General features: G+C 43.0%; 1 protein-coding gene across 1 annotated transcript in view; it reads right to left on the bottom strand.

Moving 5' to 3' along the window:
* Positions 1–23,700, bottom strand: part of EEIG2 (EEIG family member 2) — a 79,320-nt gene extending 55,620 nt beyond the window's left edge. Inside the window, exon 1 of the mRNA XM_062191862.1 lies at positions 23,499–23,700. Within this exon, the coding sequence (XP_062047846.1) occupies positions 23,499–23,638 (140 nt within the window). The 5' untranslated portion in view covers positions 23,639–23,700. The remainder of the gene's footprint in view (positions 1–23,498) is intronic.
* Between the last annotated feature and the right edge of the window lie 624 nt (positions 23,701–24,324).

Here is a 24,324-nt window from a genome sequence, read left to right as displayed (position 1 = left end):
CACTTGAAAAACCTGTTATTTCATGCTTGTTATAAAATTCTATGGAAACTTCTAGTTAAATATGGCAGGTTGATTGCCTGTATTAGCCTTTGCTCCATCCCCCAAAACTCACTACAAAAAGTAAAGGGATTATCTCAATAGACAGAACCATAGAGGAGACAAAAAATGAGTGGCCAGGGCCAAAAAAGTGGAAACTGATTTAGTGTACTAAAGAAATCCGAGTTTTACACTGGTAATGTCGAAAGCTAGGGGCAGGAATCTTAAATTGCTCTTCAAATAGAATAATGTGGAGACAAAGGCAGGGGGCTTGACTGGAAACCGTTTTATTAACCTGCCAACTATCAGATCCTCTCCCTAACTCTCGCAGAAGACAGACGTGCTCTCCCGACAAGGAAAACAGGGACCTCTGACTGCCTGGTTCGAGAGCAGGTATCAGAAATAACAAACAGCACAAGGGCACAGTGGGGGGAGTGACAGATGAACGCTGAGACTTCCAGCCTCCTTCCCCTCTCCTGGCTCCTCACACTCCTGGAGTCAGGCATATATACATCAACATGTGGGAAGAATATTCTCCGGGGAACCCAGCCAGCCTCAAAGGGAAGAGATGGATGTTGATAATTCCAACAAAATAGCCCTGCCAGCTCACCCTACAGAAAACACCCGAGATGATAAGCTCCTCCTCAACGGCTAGAGCCGCAGGTAATTACGAGCAGACACCGGAGCAAGGCCTCTTTGGCAGGGGTCAAAATGAAAAGAAACGTTGACTTCAACAAAACAGAGCCTATGCTGGAAGAGAAAAATCCTCAGAGGAAGAACAACAAAGAGACTGCATGTATCAAAAAGAACAGAATGCTATAAACAAAGAACATACAATGGAACTAGAAAGTGCTCACATGGGCCAGCGCTGTGAGATCTTTCTCTCTGTCTCTCTCACTGTCTAACTCTATCTGTCAAATAAATTAAAAATAAAAAAAGTGCTCACAGAAACCAGAGCTATTGGGATCGAAGTTGTTTGTCATTCTAGTCTGACTCCACCCTTCTTCCTGGCCCAGGAAGAAGTCCTTTATGGACTTGCATCAATCAGGATCTCTTTTCTCTACAGGCACAAACACCAGAAGCATGGAGGGGAGGAGGAGAGCGAAGTCCATCCAGTTGCTCTCTTACTCCTTCCCCGTTAGGTAATGTGATGGGACTGCAGGTTCCCAAGATATGCTCTGTAGTGCTCAGACTCTACACAGTGTGCATTTACAGCTTTGTCAAAATAAAAAACAAATTAACAAACTGAAAAGCGTTATCAAGTACTAAATAAACTGAAAATGGAACAAAAGTGTTTAACACTGCAAGCCATACTTTCTAATTGCTTAAAAAAACCCATAGGAACTTTTTTATTTTTAAAAAATATTTTTAATTTATTTAAAGGGAACATATTTCATATATTTCATATATACAGTTTTAAGAATATAATGGTATTTCCCAACCTCTTTCCCTCACTTCCACTCTCTCCTCCTTCTTTTATTATCTTTTAATTTTTGTGATGACATACTTTCAGTTTACTCTATAATTACAAACTTATTGTAAATGCAGTGAAAATTTTAAATAAATGCAGTACAAAATTTCATATATTCATGAAAATTTTGACACATAGATTTACTGATATGAAAATAAAGCGTATATTCTTATTTTTTCTAATATGTGAAAATTAGATGGTACCTTAGAATGTTATCAAGGCAATTAATCTACAAATTATATCCTAAGTATCAAACATATCTATTAATACTCATTGCAAAGCCCTAAAACTTCACTTTATGATCTGTCACTTTCCAGAATAACAGTAAATCCTTGACAATACTAACTATAGAAATACATCTTACATTTTTATGTAGTTTGAAACACCCTTTTAATATAGCAGCTTTTAAACACCAAAGAGTACATGCTATCATTTGCACAATGATATGCAATAGAGGGCAGCTTTTGCCTGAATAACAAAAATTAGAACAAATTAACTGAACTACTAATGCTGAGTGTTTCTCTTACAAAACCAAATGAAGGCAGGTGTGTTATGGGGCAGTGGGTTTAGATGCTGTTAGGACACCTGCATCTTTTTTTTTTTTGACAGGCAGAGTGGACAGTGAGAGAGAGAGAGAGACAGAGAGAAAGGTCTTCCTTTGCCGTTGGTTCACCCTCCAATGGCCGCCGCGGCCGGCGCGCTGTGGCTGGCACACCGCGCTGATCCCATGGCAGGAGCCAGGTGCTTCTCCTGGTCTCCCATGGGGTGCAGGGCCCAAGCACTTGGGCCATCCTCCACTGCACTCCCTGGCCATAGCAGAGAGCTGGCCTGGAAGGGGGGCAACCGGAACAGAAACCGGCACCCCGACCGGGACTAGAACCTGGTGTGCCGGTGCCGCAAGGTGGAGGATTAGCCTGTTGAGCCATGGCACCAGCCAACACCTGCATCTTCTATCAGAGTGCCAGTTTGAGTTCCAGCTCCTCCACTTCCAACCCAGCTTTCTGCTAATGCGCCTGAGAGGTAACAAATGATGGTCCAAGTACTTGGGTCTCTGCCACCCATGTGGAAGACCTGGATGGAGTGCCTGGTTCCTGGCTCTGGCTTGGCCTAGCTCTGGCTATTGTAGGTATTTGGGGAGTGAACTAGTGGAGAAAGACCTCTCTCTCTCTCTCTCTCTCTCTCTCTCTCTGCTTCTGCCTTTCAAATAAATAAATAAATATTTTAAAAAATGAGCAGGAAAGAAATATTTGCAGAAATACTTATCTATTTCAGTTATAAAGTACAAGATGCCAATGTTAAGTCTGGTGGGCTAAGAAAGAATAGAGATTAAGACTTTTAAGCACAGTATTACAAACATGGGGGAATAACTGAAATTATAGTGTTGAACAGAGATGAGAATAATCTTTTTCCCACATTTTATTTATTTGGTAGAGAGACAGAGAGACAACAGAGATCTTTCACCTGTCAGATCACTTCTCAAACGACCACAATAGCTAGGGCTGGACCAGGCTGAATCCAGAAGTCCAAAACTCAATCCCGAGTCACCCATGTGGATATTAAGGAGCCAAATACTTGAGCTATAACCTGCAGCCTCCTAGGGTAGGCATTAGCAGGAATGCTGGATTGAAATGGAGCAGCTGAGAGTAAAATCAGGCACTATGAAAACAGGATGTAGACATCTCAGGCTGGGACTTTAACTGTGCTACACATCTACCCCTTTATCTGAAAGGCTAAGTGACAGGGGGAGGGAGACACACAGAGAGAAAGAGAAAGAGAGAGAGAGAGAGAGAGAGAGAGAGAGAGAACGCCTCTTTTTTTTTTTTTTAAAGATTTTATTTATGTATTTTAGAAGTAGAGTTACAGACAGTGAGAGAGAGAGACAGAGAGAGGTCTTCCTTCTGTTGGTTCACTCCCCAGATGGCCGTAACGGCTGGAGCTGTGCCGATCCGAAGCCAGGAGCCAGGAGCTGCTTTTGGGTTTCCTACGTGGGTGCAGGGGCCGAAGGGCTTGGGCCATCTTCCACTGCTTTCCCAGGCCAAAGCAGAGAGCTGGATTGGAAGAGGAACAGCTGGGACTAGAACCAGCACCCATATAGGATGCTAGTGGCACAGGCAGAGGATTAACTTACTGCGCCACGGAGCTGGCCCCAAGAGAACTCCTTTTAAAACACAGATTTGATGTCTGTTTAAACTCTTTCACTGCTTCCTTATATCTTACGGGGTTAATACCAGCTTCCTAATGGCCTCTCCATGATTAATCCTATACTTCACTCTATGTCCCACAGTGCCTCACGCTATTTCCTACGTGTATGCACTTCCTTTTGCTTCTATGTCGAATGCTCTCCCTCCCAACTTCCCACATCAGTTTGATTCTAACTCATTTAGTTCAGGACCTGCCTCCTCGGAGAATCTTTTCTCTATTTAGCATTCAGTGGGAAGCCTGGTGTCCTCCCTTTGCCACCCTAGAGCAGGTTACCTGAGGTGGGGGGTTGTGGAGTGGGTAGTGAGGCTGGGAGGAGTTAGCCCAGTCGGCTTGCTCCAACATGCCATCCACTTCTCATCCCCTAGGACAGGGTTCTAATTCCCTTTCTCCTTGTCTTGTTTCTGGAAGACTCTCCTGTGTGTTTAAATACATTTCAAGTGAATAAATATTGTATTTATTTATTGAAAAGCAGAGTGACAGCGGTAGGGGGACAGGCACATGCATGCACAAGAGAAAGACAGTGGGAGAGGGAGAGAGGGGGAGGGAGCGAGAGAGTGTCTTCCATCTGCTGGTTCACTCCACAAATGGCCACTATGGTTGTGCCTGAGCAAGGCAAAAGTCAGAAGCCAGGAACTCCACCTGGGTTTCCCTTATGGGTAGCAGGGGCCCATGCACTTGGGTCATCTTCTACTGCTTTCTCATGCACATTAGCAGGGAGCTGGATCATAGCAGCCAGGACTCCAACCAGTGCTCCAATATGGGATGTTGGTGTTGCAAGCAGTGGCTTAACCCACTGCACCACAACACCAGTTCCATTATAAATGAATTTTAAAAATTCGTAGGAGCAGGCATTTGGTCTAGTGATAAAGACGCTGGTTAAGATGCCTACTTCCCATATTGGAGTACTTGGGTTAGATGCTGGGCTCCTGCTCCTGATTCCAGCTTCCTATTGATGCAGATCCTGGGAGGCAGAAGTTGATGATTCAAGTGGTCGGGCCCCTGCTTTTCCTGTGGGAGACCTGGACTGAGTTCCCAATTCCTGACTTTAGACTGGCGCAGTCCTGTACGTTGCTGGTATTTGGGAAGTGAACCAGTGGATGGGAGCATGTGCTCTCTGTCTGTCTGTCTATCCATCTGTCTCTCTCAAATAAATAAAAATGCATAAGCTTTAACAATTGCACTTTTTTTTTTTTTTAAATCCTACAGGTGCTTTTTTTTTTTTTATTATTTTTATTTTTGACAGGCAGAGTGGACAGTAGAGGGAGACAGAGAGAAAGGTCTTCCTTTTTGCCGTTGGTTCACCCTCCAATGGCCGCCGCGGTAGGCGCACTGTGGCCGGCACACCGCGCTGTTCCGATGGCAGGAGTCAGGTGCTTCTCCTGGTCTCCCATGGGGTGCAGGGTCCAAGCACTTGGGCCATCCTCCACTGCACTCCCTGGCCACAGCAGAGAGCTGGCCTGGAAGAGGGGTAACCGGGACAGGATCGGTGCCCCGCCCGGGACTAGAACCCTGTGTGCTGGCGCCGCAAGGTGGAGGATTAGCCTACTGAGCTGCGGCGCCGGCTTAATTGCACTTTCTTAATAAAAACTATAATCTTTTTAGTTTTGTAACACTAAAATAATGGTACTGAATTACTGAACAATCTCTAAATAAAAAAGGCTTTGTTTATGTGCCCCAGGCAATTATTCAGAATATTTTGCGTTAGTTTTTAATGTGCATGCACATACACACACCTGTCAGAAAGCTGTCCAAACTAAACTAACAGAAAAAGTGAGTTCGTTTATGACAGTTTGCTATACTGATGGGTTACCATGGAAACAAACTCAGACTACTTGGCAACTGAGACAAAAGTCACATTAGTAAATGCTTTCCGTTACATGAGTCATTAGTTTCCTATGAGTTTTATACAGTTGCTTAACCACTTTTAAGAAACAGCAACAGAATATGATTTGTGTTGATACTGTGGAAGGCCAAGTATTTGTGAGATAAAAGGATGAACTGCTGAAAATGTGACATAAAATAAGCAGAGGACTCAGAAAAAGATAATGTTGTTATGGCCATTGTTTATGCTTTGAAAAAGTCAAAGAAAATCTAGAAGGCCCTTAAAAGGTACTAGAAAATAAAATAGGAATTATGAATCCATTTTTGTGACTTACTCTCAGAATAACATGCATTTGTATACTCGAGGCACATATTTGGAATTATACCATGTGTTGGTAATTCAAAGTATTTTTAACTTTTTAAAAACAGAGAAATCTGTTATGAGAAATGCAAGCTGTTTGCCAGAGAGTATAGCACGGAGATTAAGAGCTTATATCTATTCAAATCCTGTCTGTTTGGGTTCAAACCCTGCTTACCACCTGCTACTGGTCACACTGGACACCCGCCCTGACCTCTCTACAATTCCATTTCCTCCTCCATCATGCAGGGGTGGAGAGAGGGGGGAGGTGATCACCGCACTTACATGTGAGGGGAATCTGGGGGAAAAATGAAATATTACACAGTGTTCAGAACCATGCCTGGCTTACAGTATTATCTCGGTGACAAATATCTATCAGAAGTTGTTATTATCAAAGATATATGTATTTCTTTTTATTTATTTATTTATTTATTTATTTGACAGGTAGAGTTACAGACAGTGAGAGAGAGAGAGAAACAGAGAACAAGGTCTTCCTTCCGTTGGTTCACTCTCCAAATGGCTGCCACGGCCAGTGCTATGCCAATCCGAAGCCAGGATCCAGGTGCTTCTTCCTGGTCTCCCATGTGGGTGCAGGGGCCCAAGCACTTGGACCATCCTCCACTGCCCTCCCGGGCCACAGCAGAGAGCTGGAAGAGGAGCACCCGGGACTAGAACCAGTGCCCATATGTGATGTCGGCGCTGCAGGCAGAGGATTAACCAAGTGAACCATGGCGCTGGCCCCTGTATTTCCTTTTTTTTTTTTAAAGATGCATTTATTTATTTGAAAGGTAGAGTTACAGAGAGGCAGAGGCAGAGAGAGACAGCGAGCAAGCGAGCGAGTGCGAGCTGGATCAGAGGTGGAGCAGCCAGGATTCAAACCCGCACCTGCGACCATACAGGATGCCACTGCCGCAGGTGGCAGCTTCACCCACTACACGATAGCACTGGCCCTGATATATGTATTTCTAAATCTGCTTTAGTGTTTCCACCAGAGTAAAAGAATGGTCAAAGTTACAAGCAGAGAATTTTCTTCTTCAACATTAATGAATATTTCTATATTTAAAAACAGGTGAACTAAAGACAAAAAAAAAAAAGCAATCTTTGGGAACTGAGACAAAAATGAGTGCTTTATGATTCCAAGAATAAATTTGACCTATAAAAGTATGGCTTTTTAATCATAACACTAAGGATAATGAATCTCTCACACTCTGGAGGTATTTCTAGCTTGAATAAATGGGTGAATACTAATTCACTGAGGAAAGCTGAACACAAGAAGACTGTACCTTACTTCTTCTTCTTCTTTTTTTTTTTTTTTTTTTTTTGACAGGCAGAGTGGACAGTGAGAGAGAGAGAGAGAAAGGTCTTCCTTTTTCCATTGGTTCACTCTCCAAAGGAGCTACCGCCGGTGCGCTGCGGCTGGTGCACCGCGCTGATCCCATGGCAGGAGCCAGGTGCTTCTCCTGGTCTCCCATGGGGTGCAGGGCCCAAGCACTTGGGCCATCCTCCACTGCACTCCTGGGCCACAGCAGAGAGCTGGACAGGAAAAGGAGCGACCGGAACAGAATCCGGCACCCTGACCCGGGACTAGAACCTGGTGTGCCGGTGCCGCAGACGGAGGATTAGCCTATTGAGCCACGGCGCCGGCCTGTACCTTACTTCTTATTTTTCATTTGTGCATTCATTTTGCTAGCAGGGTTAGGGAGTGAGGGAAATGAAAATCCAATTTGGGACATTTTGAGGTTGAGGATCCTGTGAGTCTCTAATTTAGAAATGTTCAGTTAGCAGATGCACAGTCCTAGAACTCAAAGGAGAGATCAGGGCTGAATGCAAAGGTGAAAATCCTGAGCATGGAAATGGTTGGTGAAGCCTCAGGAATGGATGAGGACATTCAGGGGACGGGGTAGAGGAGGAGGGGAAGAGTGGAGCCTGGAACTCCAGGGCACACCGAGAATAAGGGGGTTGGCAAAGGAGAAAAAACCGTCAACAGAGGGAAAAGCAAGATTATGTCATCCCAGAAACCAAGGGGGCACATTTTAAAGAAAGAATTGTTCAGCAATATCAAACATGGCAGAGGTCAGATAAGATAAAGACTCCAAAGAATCCGGATTTAGCAACAAAGAAGTCAGAGATAACACTGGCAAGTGTAGTTTCAGTGAAAGGGTGGGATAGAAACTGGATTACAATGGGCAGGAGAAACAGGGAACCCAGACCAATCAATCAAGGGTTTTAGTAATAAACTAGAGAATACTGGAGTGGCAGTCAGAGGGGCACATGGGAGGATTTCATTTTAATGTGCACAAGACTCAAGCATGCTTTAGTGTTGCCAGGAAAGAACCAGTGAAGAGAAAAAACTTGGAAGATTTGAGAGTTGCTGTAGGAAATCTGTCCCTGAGAATGTCAGGGTTAGAGTTAGGCTTGTGGTTGGGCTTAGGGCTGGGGTTAGGGTTACCAGCACAAAGCAGTGAAGTGGAGCAGCTGAATATGAATCAGCACTCATACAGGATGCTGGCACTGCAGGTAGCAGCTTTATCTGCTACACCACAATGCCAGCTCCCTCCACTAGTATTTTCACAAGTTTAATTACCCAAAGTAAAAACTGTAGTACAGAGTACAATCAGAAGAACAGCTAAGATAGAGAAGGGAAATATTAATTATAGAATGTTTACATTCTTGAGATCAGGAGTGAAATAAGCCACAGATCCAGTTGGACTAAGACAAAAGAGCACAAAGTATTACAAACAGTACCGTGAAAGCTTTACTCTAGCTGTCTTGGTCATTCTTATAATAATATTACAATGATCCAAACTCATGCAGATGGAGTAAATTATAATTAAAGGCACATCAACACTGTCCAGCTAGTTCCACTTTGAAGGAATGTCTGGGAGTAGAGTGGAAGGGGTCTATGCATCAGAGCAAGGATGAGATTCCACGGAGGTTGTATAGAAAAGGACTGTCTTGGGGCCGGTGCCATGGCACACTACGTTAATCCCCTGCCTGCGGCGCCGGCATCCCATATGGGCACTGGTTCTAGTCCCGGTTGCTCCTCTTTCAGTCCAGCTCTCTGCTGTGGCCCGGGAGGGCAGTGGAGGATGGCCCAAGTGCTTGGGCCCCTGCACCCACATGGGAGACCAGGAAGAAGCACCTGGCTCCTGGCTTCGGATTGGCGCAGTTTCAGCTGTTGCGGCCACTTGGGGGGTGAACCAATGGAAGGAAGACCTCTCTCTTTCTGTCTCTCTCAATGTCTGTAAGTCTACCTGTCAAATAAATAAATAAATAAAATATTAAAAAAAAAAAAAAGAAAAAGAAAAGGACTGTCTTGAGTATCCTTGCTGGGATATTTCTTGAGCAGCATGGGGCTGCTATGGTATCTCCTGCTAAAACTGACCACAGTCAATATAAATACACTTTGTGTATATGCATCACTCTGCATTACTTGACCTGTTTGATACCAGTCTTCACATAGAAAGAAACCGCACAGGGAGCAGGGTAGATGAGTTGGGAAAATTGCAATAAATACATTCAAATTTTTAAAAAATCTATTATTTATTTTCATTTTATTTGAAAGGCATAGCAGTAAAACAGCCAGTGCTGAGCCACACTGAAGCCAGGAACGTAGAGCTCAATCTTGGGCTTCCACTTGGGTGGCAGGGATCTAAGTTTTTCAGCCATCACCCGATGTTACCCAGGATGTGGGAGCAGGAAGCTGGAATTGGGGGTGGAACCAAGACTTGAACTCAGGCACTCTGAAATGGATGTGGGCATCCCAAAGGGTGTCTTAACTGCTGCATCAAACATTCACCCAGCAGTAAATATTTGAAATGACTTCTTAATTATTTTGCATGCTGGACTGATGTTTCTTTTAAGGCAATACAGTATTAGCACATGTGGCAGCAAGGTTTTATATTAGTTACCTGAGCAAAAAAGGCCCTCAAAATAATTTAAAACTTATAGTATTTATTTGAGAGGCAGAGAGAGAGAGAGTGAGGCAGAGAGTGAGCTCTGATCTGCTGGCTAACCAAAATGCCCACAATGGCTGGGGCCAAAGCTGGGAACTGGGAACTCAATGCAGGTCTCCCACCTGGGTGGCAGAACCGCATTATTTGAGGCATCACTGCTCCCTCTACGGTCTGCACTGGCAGGAAGCTGGAGTCAAGAGCCAGAGTCGGGAATTGAACCCAGGCACTCTGATATGTGATGTGGGCATCCTAATTGCTGGTCAAACACCTTTTCTTCAAATTCATTTTTGACTCACCACCATCTGGAACTGACTTACAATTCATCAAATGAGGAAAGGGTAAATGTTAACATTGCGATTGTTACTGAGTTCCTGGTTACTTCAGAATGGCTTATACTTTATTGGTATAATAAGAGAGTTTATAGTTTTCAACTGTATATAATTACAAATGCATATTATTTGTATAACTAGCTTAATGATTAAGTTTAGTAATAGGGATTATAAAGGTAATTTATGGTTGCTTATAAAAAGATCATTTATTTAGCCTAAAGCAAAATTTTGGAAACATTTACCTCCTTTTGTAAGGACTAAACAATCTTTTCTAACTGTTCTCCTGGGGCTGTTATTTCTAAAATTTGTTTCTGCCTTGTACATAAAAACAGTGTTGTCCACAGGACTGTCCAAGCAAGAAACTTGTGATCTTTCTGGAAGTCACACCTTGATCATAAGGAATGATCAAACTGCCCAGGAGAGATACCCAGAGGTGACATTTTAAAAATACAAAACTGTATGGGACAACTAAAGCCTCAAAGAGGTAATATTTGAAGATAAAATGTTAATAACTTTATGCTTAGACATCAACACTACAGAATTCTCAGAATGGTTGCAGTTTGTGAACAAGGAAATATGTAACATTTTAACTAGAAGGAAAATGTCACTAAATGAGTTCATTCTAATGCTATGCTAGTGATGACTCACTTGCATGAATCAAAGTAAACACACAAAGTCCAAAATCAATATTATGGGTAGTTCCTCCTTTCATTACGATAAAATAAACCTTGAGTGTAAGCCAATTTCTAAGCCACAATGCTTGAAAACAGCATTTAATTAGGAAAAAGTTTGAGAATTTCTTCTGAAACCAGTAATAGTTCTTTTTTTTTTTTTTTTTTTTTTATCTTCATTTGAAAAGCAGGGAGACAGAGAGACTCAGACAGAGATCTTCCATGAGGTGGTAAACTCTCCAAATGCCTACAAGAGGGCCTGGACCAGGCTGAAGCCGGAAGCCTGGAATCTAATCCAGGTCTCCCATGTGGGTGGTAGGAACCCAAGTACTTGAGCCATCACCTACTGCCTCCAGGGTACGCATCAGCAGGAAGCTGCATGGATAGTGGAGGTGGAACTCAAACCCATTCTGATATGGAATGTGGCTGTCCCCAGCAGTGTTTAACCACTGTGCCAAACACCTACCACAGTAACCAGATTTTAAGATAAAAATAAAATTTTAAGACAGAAGATAGGAAAATGGGCATCTAGTCTAGTGGTTAAGACACCTACATCCCATATTGGAGGGCATGGGTTAGATTCCCAGATCCAGCTCCTGATTCCAACTTCCTGCCAAGGCAGACCCTGGGAGCTCGCAGTGTTAGCTCAAGTACTTGGATTCCTGTTACCTACATGTGAGATCTGCACTGAGTCCTTGGCTCCCAGTTTGGATCCTGGCCCAACCCTGTCTATTGCAGACATTTGGGAGTGGAACAGCAGATAGGAGCTCTTGCTCTCTGTCTCTCAAATTAATTAATTACTTTAAAAATATATAGCAGATAATACTTTCACTGATCAATTTGCTTTTAATATTTTCATCCCTATTTTTTATGCTGTTCCTTTGCCCCAACCTATAATCATGTTCATATCTCTATCCTAAAAATAAATACGTGAAATAAAATTGCTATGTTTTCCTCTTTTTAGTTAATTCCATTTTTCTTAACAAACCTCCCAAAGAACAGTTATTGTCCATACTTCTACTGCTTCACCACCTGCTCACTCCTTCATTCCCTGAAACCTAGTTTCTGCTCCTACAATTCCCTTGAAACTCCTTTCTCAAAGACTTGCTGATTACCAAAGAGAGCAGCCCTCACACTACTACATCTGTCTACACTATGGCAGAGGTGAGCACCCTCTCCCCCAGCTCTTCCCTCACTTAGCTTCCATGACACGGTATTCCTCTCCAATGTTTTGGTCTACTTTTCCTTAATTAGGTCTTTTTCTACCAAGGTTCTATTCTCTGGGCTTTGTGTTTTGTTCTATATGCTGACCCAGACTTCAATATTTTCTGCATGTGGATTGCTTTAAATTCGTGGTCTTCAGTCCTAACTGTTCTGCTTTGCCTCAGACATAACCTCTCAGCCACCTACTGTATATCATCATATCCCTTGCTTGCATCTTATATTCAAATGTTCAAGCTAAGGGGCCCAGTATCAGAGACAAAAGGAATAAATAGGAAACAACAGAAATATCCAAGCAGAATTGTTAATTCATTAAAGTATATTACGTATTGAACTTTATATATAAAGTTTTTAGTAACATGGAAAGTGCTACTAATACAATGTTCAGGGAAAAAAAACAGGAGAAAAAATTTGTATGTAATTTGGTTTCAACTGTGCACAAAAATGAATTGCAAGAAACTGGTAAACTATATCCCAAAATGCAAACAGTGGTTACGTTTCTTTCATGAATACAATTTTCTTCTTAATTTTTGTTTATTTTCCAAATTTCTATACTGATGTAGTGTTAATTTAACTAATTAACTAATTAATTCAAAAGGCAGAGCAACGAAGAGAGAATCTTTCAGCTGCAGGCTAACTCCCCAAATGGCCACAACAACCTAGTCTGTAGAGTAAAACGCAGCGTTCATATTGGTCTTCAGTGCACCCTTCTGGCCTCGCCTTCACCACAGCCCTCAAACATTTGTGCTCTGCTCCCTCCTCACCACCACGGACTCCACAGTGTATATATATTTATGGTGCTGTCTGGGTGTTTATTAAGTCTGCTTTTCTCCTATATCAAAGCAGAACAATTCAACCCTGTAGATCATTGCTCCTTAAACCTTAGAGGGCAATACTAAAAAATCTTGGGTTAGTTAATAAAGAAAAGAATTGTGTAAGCCTTTTATCCAATCCATAATGAATATTATTGGTACTAAATACTAAACATAAAATTCACTGGCTAAAATGGCACAGGACAATGTTTACACTTGACTATAAATTGCTATGGAAATTAACAATTCCTAACAGAATTTAAGTATGTAAAATCCAATCCTGAAAATTGGACTTAATAACGATAGGCACCATACAGATTAGATTAAGAAAAATTAGGGGGGCCGGTGCTGTGGCATAGTAGGTTAAGCCTCTGCCTGCTGGGCCGGCATCCCATAAGTTTTTAATGTTAACTTACTTTATTTTCATTTTATTTGAAGGGGGAGAAAGAAGAAGAGGAGAGGGGGAAGGGGTTCTGGGGGAGAGAGAGTGACAGGAAGAATAAATGAAAGAGAGACATCTGGGCCAAACTGAAGCCAGGAGACAGGAACTCCATCCAGGTCCCCTTTGTGGGTGGCAGGACCCCAAGCCATCACTTGCTGCCTCCCAGGGTGCACATCAGCAGTAAGCTGAGTCAGAAGCAAAGCAAGGACCTGAACCCAGGCACTCCAGTATGCAGTGCAGGTGCTCCAAGCGGAAACTCTGCGGTGCCAAATGCCCACCCTATGTAGATTTTTTTCCTCCGAGGAGTTTGGATTAGATTGTAATTGAGGGAGCTGGAAATTAAAAGGGAATGCAAAGACTCAGGGAAATGGCCAGAACAGGAGGAAGAATGCTTCACTCTCTCCAGTTAGCGCTAAAAGACTGGGGAGGATGAAGGCAGAGGAGTACGAGCTAGAGAGACACAGGAGACAGCAGGAGGCAAGACTCATAAGAAGCAAATGGTAAGACCTAACATGACTTCATTCTTAAACTCCTTAAGCAGCAGCTGGAGAAACTGTCCTGTATCACCTAGGCCTTGGATATGACATCCACGTTGGGAATCTCCAGGCTTGTCAGTTCTATCACTACCTTTCATCCCTGTAATGGACAGGAAAAGAGTAAAATGAAAGACCTGGTCATCTATTCTCCCTTATTCCCAGTCTACTCTGTTCTATGCTTCTGTTCTTTCTAACTCTGACTCATTCTTCTATTGGGTGTTCTCTTTTCCAACCCATTCTATCATCCCACCTGAAACCCTTGTTCTAGGGTTACACAAACTCACTCATTCTCAATCTCCTTGAAGAACACTGCACTCACTGCCTAACTGAAACCTGGCTCTCATGAGGACACTACTTGTATTGTAAGCCTGCTCTTTCACAACCACAGGAGGTAGTGCCAGCACTTTCCTAACTCTTCAATGCCACTTACAGGCTGTAACTCTTCTATGGGCAAGCTGAAGGCTTAAAAGCTTGAGGCTCATGATACTTGGCTATGTCACGCTCTTTCTCTCCTAGATGATGTCACAGTGAAGTATCTGCTTTGTAATCTTTCTCTCTTCATTCATGACACTCATACTGGCTATTTTAATATCTTGCAAATAACACGCTAGACTCTCTGCCTTGTCCTGGTGTTTTTGTTTGTTCGTTTTTTTTTTTTTTTTAAGATTTATTTATTTATTTGAAAGGCAAAGTTTCAGAGAGAAGGAGAGATGGAGAAATCTTCATCCTCAGGTTCACTCCCCAAATGATGCCACAATTGGGGCTGGGCTAGGATGAAGCCAGGAGCCAGGAGTTTCCTCCAGGTCTTCCACTTGGGTGCAGCAGCCCAGGGACTTGGGCCATCTTCTGCTGCTTTCCCAGGCACGTTAGTAGGGAGCTGGATTGGAAGTGGAGCAGCTGGGACTCAAACCAGAGCCCATGTGGGATACCAGCATTGCAGGCCACAGCTTAACTTGCTGCACCACAGTGCGGGCCCCCGTCCCAGTCTTTACGGCACTGCAGCAACACTCATTCTCTGAACCTTGCCAACTTTCTAGACTGCTTCACTGAAGTAACCACAAGCTTTTTAAAGATTTATTTTATTTATTTATAAGTCAGAATTACACAGAGAGAGGGAGACACACACACACACACACACACACAGAGAGAGAGAGAGAGAGAGAGAGAGAGAGAGAGGGAGGGAGGGAGGGAGGGAGAATCTTCCATCACTGGTTCACTCTCCAAATGGCCACAACAGCCAGGCTGAACCCGGAGCCAGGAGCTTCTCTCAGGTCCATGATCCAGTGGATAGGAGCTCGCTCTCTCTCTCTCTCTCTCAAATAAATACATAAATTTTTAAAATTCTATTATAATAAAAGGAAAGGGACAACAAATATCAGGGACAATTAGCTTGTGCTCTTATTTTAAAAAATTTATTTTCATTTTATTTGGAAAACCAAGAAACAGAGAGAAATCTTCCATCCATTGGTTCACTGCCCAAATGCCCACAAGGCCTGAGCTAGGCCAAAGCCAGAAACCAAGAATTCAACTGGGGGTCTCTTATGTGGGTAACAGAGACCCAGGTACTTGAACCATCACCTGCTGCTCCCCTGGGTGCATGGTCAGGAAGCTGGATTACAAGTGGAGTAGTTCGTATTCAGAACCAGGCACTGCAGAATGGGCTGAGGGTGTCCCAAGTGGCAACTTGACCATTGCACCACATACCCACCCACACTTCTTATTTAGAGATGAGAATGTTGATCCTTGGAAAGTAATTTGTTCAAGGTAGAAATAAAAGTTATTTGGAAAATTGTCCCATTAAGAGGGAATAAACTTGGGCTTGATGCATCAGAGAGCAGAATGAGGACCAATGGGGAAATATAAAAAAAGACATATTTCTACTCAGTATCATATTAGAAGAAATACTATTCACTACCTCAGTACTACCCACAGCTGAATAACCTCGCCCATTTGTGAGAAGTTTATTCTTCATCAGGAGGTTGGGTCACCTAGGGGATGACTATGGCTCTTTTTAATGTCAACCTTTTCTAATTAAGCTTTTAGTGTTCCTTCCTAGGATCACTCTTCCTAAACCATTCGTTTTAGCAGGGATGGCCAGTTTATATTACTAAATATGTATGCATTTCTGTCTCCTTGGTATCCTACCTTTCTCCCACTTCTTCATCCTTTTTCTTTTAGTCAATCCAGATCCTAAATATTCTTCAAGATCTAGAACAAATATCTCGTCAGCTTTATACCTGTACCTGTCACAAGTACTCAAGCAAATGTTAGCTAATATTATTACAGATATTATAATAATGTGAACTGATGACCTCATTTCTGGTTAGGATATAAAGAATTATTTTTAAACTTATTTAAAGTATAAACAAATAAAAGTTGTATATATTTACAGTGTACAAATGTGATGTTTCAATATATGCACTTACTGTGAAATGATATAATCAGGCCAATCAACATATTATCAACTCATATACTTATGGTTTTTTTGTCAGAACGTTTACAACCTACTCTCTTAGCAATTTCAAACATACAATACAATAACTGTGGCACTACACCAAATGATACGTCTCTGGAACTAATAACTAAAACTCTGCATTTCCCCAGCCCTTTATTCCTGGCAATCATCATTCTCCTCTCTGCTGTTGTGAAGTCACCTTTTTTATACTCCACATACACATTTAAGATTATGCAGTATTTGTCTTTCTATGTCTGGCTTATTTCATTTAGCATAATGTTCTCCAGGTTCATTCACGTTGTTACAAAGACAAACAGAAGTAGGAAATTCTTCTCTTTAAAGGCTGGGCAGTATTGCACTGGACAGATTACATTTTCTTTATCCATTTTTCTCTTACAGACACTTAAGTTGTTTCTACATTTTGGCTGCTGTGAATAATGCTGCAATAAAGCATGAGAGTGCACATATATCTCCAACATACTGGCATCAATTCTTTGAATATATACCCAGAAGTGGAATGCCAGATTCAGGTAATAAAGAGTTCTGTGCCATACAGTCAAACATCATTTTGTAATACTGGTCACTTCTGATGTTTTCTATTATTACTAATTTTTATCTTAAAAAAATTTAATGCACAGAAGCACAAGTTGGTAAGATACAGCAAAAGCCTTGTGACTCAAATCCATTTCTAAATGTTAATCCTAAATAATAATTTGGATGTGTCCAAACTTGGCTATAAAGATGCATACTGTAGTTTATTTATAAAAATATTATAAAAAAGAAAGAAGGCTATTGCAAAAGCAATTTGGTTCAATAAATTATGGAAATCCATAATAGGGTAGAACTATATCAAAAGAATGTTAAAAAAGATTTATTTATTTGAAAGGCAGAGTTACAGAGAAAGGGAGAGAGGGAGGGAGAGAGAGGGAGAGAGAGGGAGAGAGAGGGAGAGAGGGAGAGAGAGAGAGGGAGAGAGGGAGAGAGGGAGTCTTCAATCTGCTAGTTCACTCCCTAAATGGCTGCAATGGCCAAAGCAGGGCTGACGAAGCCAGGAGCCAGGAGCTTCTTCTGGGTCTCCCATGAGGGTACAGGGGCCCAAGCACTTGGGCCATTTTCCACTGTTTTACCAGGCCATTAGCAGGGAGCTGGATAGGAAGTAAAACAGCTGGGATTCCAACCAGTGCCCATAAGAGATGCTGGCACCACAGGTACAGACTTAATCTACTATGCCACAGTGCTGGCCCACTATTAAAATAATTTTATAATTATGGGAAATATTAAGTTTAAAAAGTTTAATATACAGTATGATCTCACTTTGGTTAAAAAATGATGTGATAACAGTGTGAGGGAGGATGGGTATTTATTTATGTAAGTGAGTGGATCAGTAAAGGTTTCTATACCAGAATAGACCAAAATATCAGTGATAGTCATTATCTTTCATTAATGGGCAATTTTCATTTTCTTTTTTGCTTTTCTAGGTTTTCCCCATGAATCTATATTACTTTTGCAATAAGGAAAAAAAATCACCAAAAGGATTACACAATGTATGATGAACTAAAATTTTGAAAACATAAATGTACTATGGTCAAAAAAGAAAAAAAAAAATCCGTTCAGCTTGTTTACCAAGTACAGATCCAGTACACAGATGTGCTTACTAGTTTCCTGGACACTCCTGAATCCACATGTGTTTTTGCCACAAGTGCATGCGAAACTTAGAAAAGTATTTAGCTATCAGCAAAAAAAAAAAAAATAAAATAAAATAAAAATAAGGCCGACTGTGGAATCCTACAAAAGTGTAAAAAATGTTTTCTTATTACTTCTTTATTTAATTAGACCAAAACTGTACTTGTTCTCAAAGTCTTAATAAGCCTCAAAGATAATTTAAATGCTATGCCAAAGGAAGAACTATAAAAAGAATTAAATAATGTAATATTCTGCCTTTTTGAAAGATCTTCAAAAATATTTTATTAGTCAAATATTTGTCTTCAGTTGATTAGACCACTATAATTGCACAATATATTTTCCAAACATTTTAACTATTTTACATAAAATCTGACTACTTTTCCTGATTACTTCAGTAACATTTGTTACAAATAAATGCCAATTAGCCTTAGTATTTTTCTAAACCTTTCATTTGAACAAACCTTTCCAGGAAAAAATGGATACTTCTAAAATTAATTTACACTAATCATCTATAAAAAAACAAAATGGTATAAGGCAATTCTAACAGAGAAGTTCAGTGAGCAGGCTTGTGTGGTTCCAACAGACTGGAATGTAAAATCCTCATTCCATAATTTATATTTTTCTGAACAGGCTCTCTATCACCTCAGCTATAGTATGTTATATGTAAAACTTAACTCTTCATATCTTCCAGTAACATAAAATACCCTCCTCAAACAGAACAAAAAAGAATTTTGACTTTTTTACTTCTGTATGGAATCACAGCATCTGTCATCATTCTTTAACCACTTGCTTGAGAAACTTGAGTACAGGTTTTCAATAGCTCCTCCCTTGGTTATTTTAATAACTTTCAAATAATTTGCCTCCCCATCTCTAATCTGTCCCAACTTGAACATCAGCCTGCCGGCCAGTTTAAATACCACTTCAATCACATTACAACCCAGTTCATGAACTTAGATGGAATTTTATCCTACATGCAGTAGAAGCAAACTCTTTATAAACGGCATTCAAAACCTCTTTTTAAGCTTAGCCTATGCTTCTGTTCAACCTGAACTCTGCAATCAGGCTGATTTATCACCAATTCTGTTAACAAGGACTTGCTCAAGTTGTCCTCCCATGCTCACCTACTTTAGCATGCAAATCATCCTCCAGCACACTCAACTGAAATGTTAATATGGTTTTCAATAACCATTACAGCTGTAAATAAACTCTTCCTTAAAAATTTCACCAACATTCACATATTGTCTGATCCACTGATTAAGCATTAAGTCACACTGTCTCCTACTGTCAATTATATGGGTATACCTAAAACCTAATTAAGTAGAGGTAATTCCCTTGTGCCCTTGACAGATGGCTGGAAATTTGGTAAATGTAGAATTAATATCTGGTGAACAAAGAATGATCTGCATGTTTAGTTTTTATACAACCACATGTAAATATGTGTGTATGTGTGCATAGGTCTTCAAATTGTTCATGAAAAATGCACACTATCTTTTCATTATGTTTTCCATGGACTTCTTTAAGCTCCCTCATATACATTCACATATATATATATATATTTAAAAATAGACTTGGTTTTACACATGGGTATGCATATAATAATTATATGTTATATAATTTTCTTTCAGAAATATTTATTTATTTGAAACGCAGAGTTACAGAAAGGGAGGTCTTCCATCCTCTGTATCACTCCCCATATGGCCACAATAGCTAAGGCTGGGCCAGGCTAATGCAAGGAGCCAGAAGCTTCATTTGGGTCTCCCACATGGCTGCAGGGGCCCAAGAACTTGGGCCATTTTCCACTGCTTTCACAGGCACATTAGCAGGCAGCTTCATTAGAAGTGAAGTAGCCAGACTCAAACCGGTGCCCATATGGGATGCCAGTGTTGTAGGTGGTGGTTTTACCCTCTGTGCCACACCAGCCACTATTTTCTAGGTACCTCAAAGACTTCTAGCAAAATGAATGTTGTTTTACATAGATTCATGCATGAGGGTTCCTAAGACCATACCTCCAGGTTTGATAATTCATTAGGAAGATGCGGAGGACTCAACATATGCATGGCTTACTCATGGCTATGATTTATTACAGCTAAAGGCTACAAAACAGATTCAACACACATTTAATTTCCCTAATACAAAATTATGAAAATATGTACTAGGGCTGGTGTTATGGCATAATAGGTTAAGCTGCTGCCTGTACTGCTGGCAATCCATATGGGTGCAAGTTTGAGTCCTGGCTGCTGTACTTCCCATCCAGCTTCCTGCTAATGCTCCTGGAAAAGTGGTGGAGACTAGAGTACTAGGGCCCCTGCACCCATCTGGGAGAATGGGATGAAGCTCCAGTTCCTGGCTTCGGCCTGGCACAGTGCTGGCTATTGCAGCCATTTGGGGAGTGAACCAACTGGATGGAAGATCTCTTTCTCTATCCCCCCCCCCCCCCCCCCCCCCGGTAGCTCCTCTTTTCAAATAAATACAAAAAGAAAAGAAAATATGTGCTGACTACCAAGGAAACTCATTAGAGACTTGGTGCCCAAGATTTTTATTAGAGTTGGTCACTGAGGCTTCTTTTGTCTAGCATGGATGAAAATTTCAGCCTCTTAGGTATTTAGCATAAAAAACACTGTACAGAATAGGTGAGCCACTCTTATTTAGGTAGTTTGGGATCATGTATGGAACTATTTACTATTCAAGTTCCCAGATACCAGCCAAGGGTAACCTTGTAAGTAGGTTTTTCTAAGGACAGCAGCCTTGGGCTTGCTATATGAACTCTTTCCTATATAATTCATTCCTGATTTTTTATGGGAGAAATGGTAGTGTTCACTCTATGTAAACTCGAAGGGTCACATAAAGTGATTTTTTAAAAATTAAAATCTAGTACTTAATTAGAGAAGCTCTGCCTAGACAGGGAACTACTAATTAAAAGTTATGCAATTCTGCGATAATTTACTTGCTTTAGGTATTTCAGGTTTTCTTTTCTTTTCCTTGTAAAATGAGGTATCTTTTGCTAACCAGTTCTTCTGTAGTCATCAGGGTAAAGGAATCCACATAACATCTAAAGGAAACAGATCTTGGGTGAGTTACTGGTCTTCTCTTTGAAGAAGAGAAGTGCTGGGTGCCAAAGCACTGATGGGTGTTCCAGGTACAGCATCTTACCAAACCCTCACAATGACTCCATTTGTAAGTGACTGTTTCATGTTACAGACAGAAGTTCTGAGAGGCTTCCTTATGCCAGGCTTCCTCACTACAGTGTACTCAGGATTAGGATTAAGGCTTAGACTTGCCTTCTTCCAAACCCTTGCTCTTAGCTTTATACCAAAAACCTCTATCAAACTTGAAAGGCACAGGCCCCGTGCTAAGAATTATTTCCCTCTATCAGTATATTTTTTTTTATTTTGATTATTTGGTTATGAGACAGTATTCTTAACAGGATGCAGTGCCAGCATCCCATATGGGTACAGGTTCAAGTCTCAGCTGTTCCACTTCTGATCCAGCTCTCTGCTACGGTCTAGGAAAGCAGTAGAAGATGGTCCAAGTCCTTGGGCCCCTGCACCCACATAGGAGATCCAGAAGAAGCTCCTGGTTCCTGGCTTCGGATCGGCGCAGCTCCGGCCATAAGACTATCTGGGAAGTGAACCAGAGGATGGAAGACCTCTTTGTCTCTACCTCTCTGTAGCTCTGCCTTTCAAATAAATAAATAATTTTTTAAAATATTATTTATCTGGATTAAAATCAGGTTTTAGTTGAAAGAGAATGGGATCAGGATACTTGACTTTTTCATTTCCAAGTCTTTCAAAATATACATCACACCTCTGGCTCATTAAAGCCATTGGGAAGCTTCTTGTTCAGAAACTTCTTTACAACCCGTTTGTTTCCCTTTATCTGCCATCACCTTTTTTGGGGTTAGACAGACCTGTACCAGAATTTTGACACTGTACTTAGCAGCTGTGAGAACCTTGGGGAAATCAGTCATGCTTTCTATACCTCGGTTTATTTATCCACAAAATGGGGATCCCCATCTCATAGACCTGCTGTGAGAATTAAATCAATCAGTACATTTGAAAGGCCCACGTATGTCTGCTGAATAAATGCCTGCAACCGTGAAATAATGGACTTGTGAGAAGCCAAATCAGTATTTGGAGGAAGAAGGAGGTAGTGGAGGAGTGTCCCAACCACCAGGTGTCACCACTGGTCCAGGAGCACGGGTCTAACTGTCCCAGCTGGGGTGTGGGACACCGCAGGGGAACTGCCTAGGCCTCAGGAGAAGGCTGTCACCTGCACCCACAAGACACTGTCCAGCTACCTTACGCTCTTCAACGTTGTTAAGAGCTGGAGCCGTTCTAGTTTACACTGTCAGGTACATTAAAAATAACTATAATATAATTAATTAGTTGGAATGCCACAAATTTGTCATCACAGCTTAAGGACAAAAGCTATCCGTGGAGGACATTCTTAATTTTGAGAATCAATAGTGTTTCATCTCTCCTTTGGCTTAGCCAGTGAGATATTTTCGGCACCTACAGGCTTCCATAATGCCACTGCCAACAATCTTCTGGCCCCAATTCCACAACTTATTGACATTATTTCCTGTATATTATTAATACGATGACAAATAAAAGTAGAAGGCTTTTTAGGGTAACAACGAAGACTATGCCCAGTCTATTCGAGGACAAAATAAACATTAACTATTAATCCTCCTTGATCTCAGGAACTCTAAAGGTCACGTTAAAAAATGCTTTTGAAAATCTTCTTGGAAAGAAAAACACCTTTGGGGGTAATCTGTCAACCTGTGGCTAGCCCTGAAGTTACTCAAGGGACAGTGCCACACTGGCTCATTCTGTAACCTGCTCACAACCCCCTCTCCTCTCCCCGGGAGTGAGCTCCTTCCTCAAGGAGGGCAGGGCCTGGACTCCCCTTCTGGGGCTAAGCCCTCCACACCGAGCCCCACTAGTGGCCACTGCCAGATGGGTAACTCAAGGAGGATGCGCCGCTGCACGATGAGACCAAGACTTGCGTCGCCCGCCAGGAACAGTTGACTCAAGTCAAGCCTGACCAGGCCAAGCCCGGCCTCGAAGTGTGCGCCCAAGTCCCCGCCTAACCCACAAGGGACAGGCAGTTAGGCTAAGCACAGGCTCGGGCAGTCTGCGATATTTTTTTGTTTGTAACAACAGCTCAACCCCCTCGTTGCACTGCACCAACGTCTTAAGAGAACACAGAAGCATCCTCTCCCCGTGGCCATCGCTCCCGTTCCTAGTGAACTTGGGAGGGCACGGCGGCCACCAGATGCCATCCCGAGGGAGGAGCGCAGGAGCCAAGGCCATGGGGATGAACCCGTCTGCGAAAGCACTTCGTGCCGATCAATAACTCCTCACTGATTGCAGACGGGGCCCGGCCGAGCGCGGCGGGCTCCCGAGGCTGGAGCGGAGGCGCCGAGGCTCGAGATGCTGCCCCGCCGCCAAGCCCCTGAGGGCGGGCGGCTCGCGAGAGCTGGGGGCGCGGGGGGCGCGTTACCTGGAGGACTCGGCCGTGAAGCTGCCGCCGTCCAGCAGCCGCATCTTGCAGAAGAGGACCCCATTGACGAAGGGCACCGAGGAGAGCTCCTCGAGCTCGAAGTCCACCTTAAACTTAAACTTCTTCTTCTTCATCATCATGAGAGCCAGGCGCCGGCGAGCGGGGTGCGGGGGTGGCCCCAAGGGGCGCGCAGGCAGGCGCCGCCGCCTTAGCTCGGCCGAGCCCCGGACCCGCCCAGCCCCATGGCCGGGGCCGCGAGCTGCGCGCGGGGGCGCGGCCGGGGGGCGCCGCGGGCCGGCCGGGGCCGAGGCCGCCGCCGCCGCCGCCTCTCGCGGCAGTCCGGGCCGGAGTGAGGCGGCGGCTGCGGCGCGGACCCCGGCCGCCCGCGGGGGCTGGTCGTGCTGCAGCTCGCCCGGGGAGGGGGACGCCTTTTCGGTGCTCAGCTCCCCGCCGTCGCCGTTCGTCTGAGAGCCTGGAGAGGAAAAGCTCGGGGAACGGCCACCGCCGCTGCCGCCGCCTCAGCGCCTCGGGGCCTCGGGCGCCCCCAGCGGCCGCGGCCTGCAGTGCACCCTGGGGCGGAAGCGGGAGGGAGGGCGGGGAAATTCGCGGCGGGCGGACGCTTCGCGGGGGAAGCTAACCCGCGACGGCAGTTAGCACGTCACGCCTCTCGGGGGTTAAAAAAAGACAAACTCAACCAAAAAAAGCTTCCTTCTACAGCTTCCTCTCCGCCTTTCCTTTCAGCTTTTGCACCGCCTCTTTCCTCTCCCTCCCCCTCCAATGATTCTTTTCCCTTGGGTTTGAGAGACCTGGGTTAGGAGGCGCAACC

The sequence above is a fragment of the Lepus europaeus genome, chromosome 5 (assembly GCF_033115175.1).
Source record: "Lepus europaeus isolate LE1 chromosome 5, mLepTim1.pri, whole genome shotgun sequence".
In the NCBI taxonomy this organism is placed as follows: Eukaryota; Metazoa; Chordata; class Mammalia; order Lagomorpha; family Leporidae; genus Lepus; species Lepus europaeus.
The sequence above is the reverse complement of the archived record's forward strand: the minus strand, read 5'-3'. Positions and strand labels throughout refer to the sequence as shown.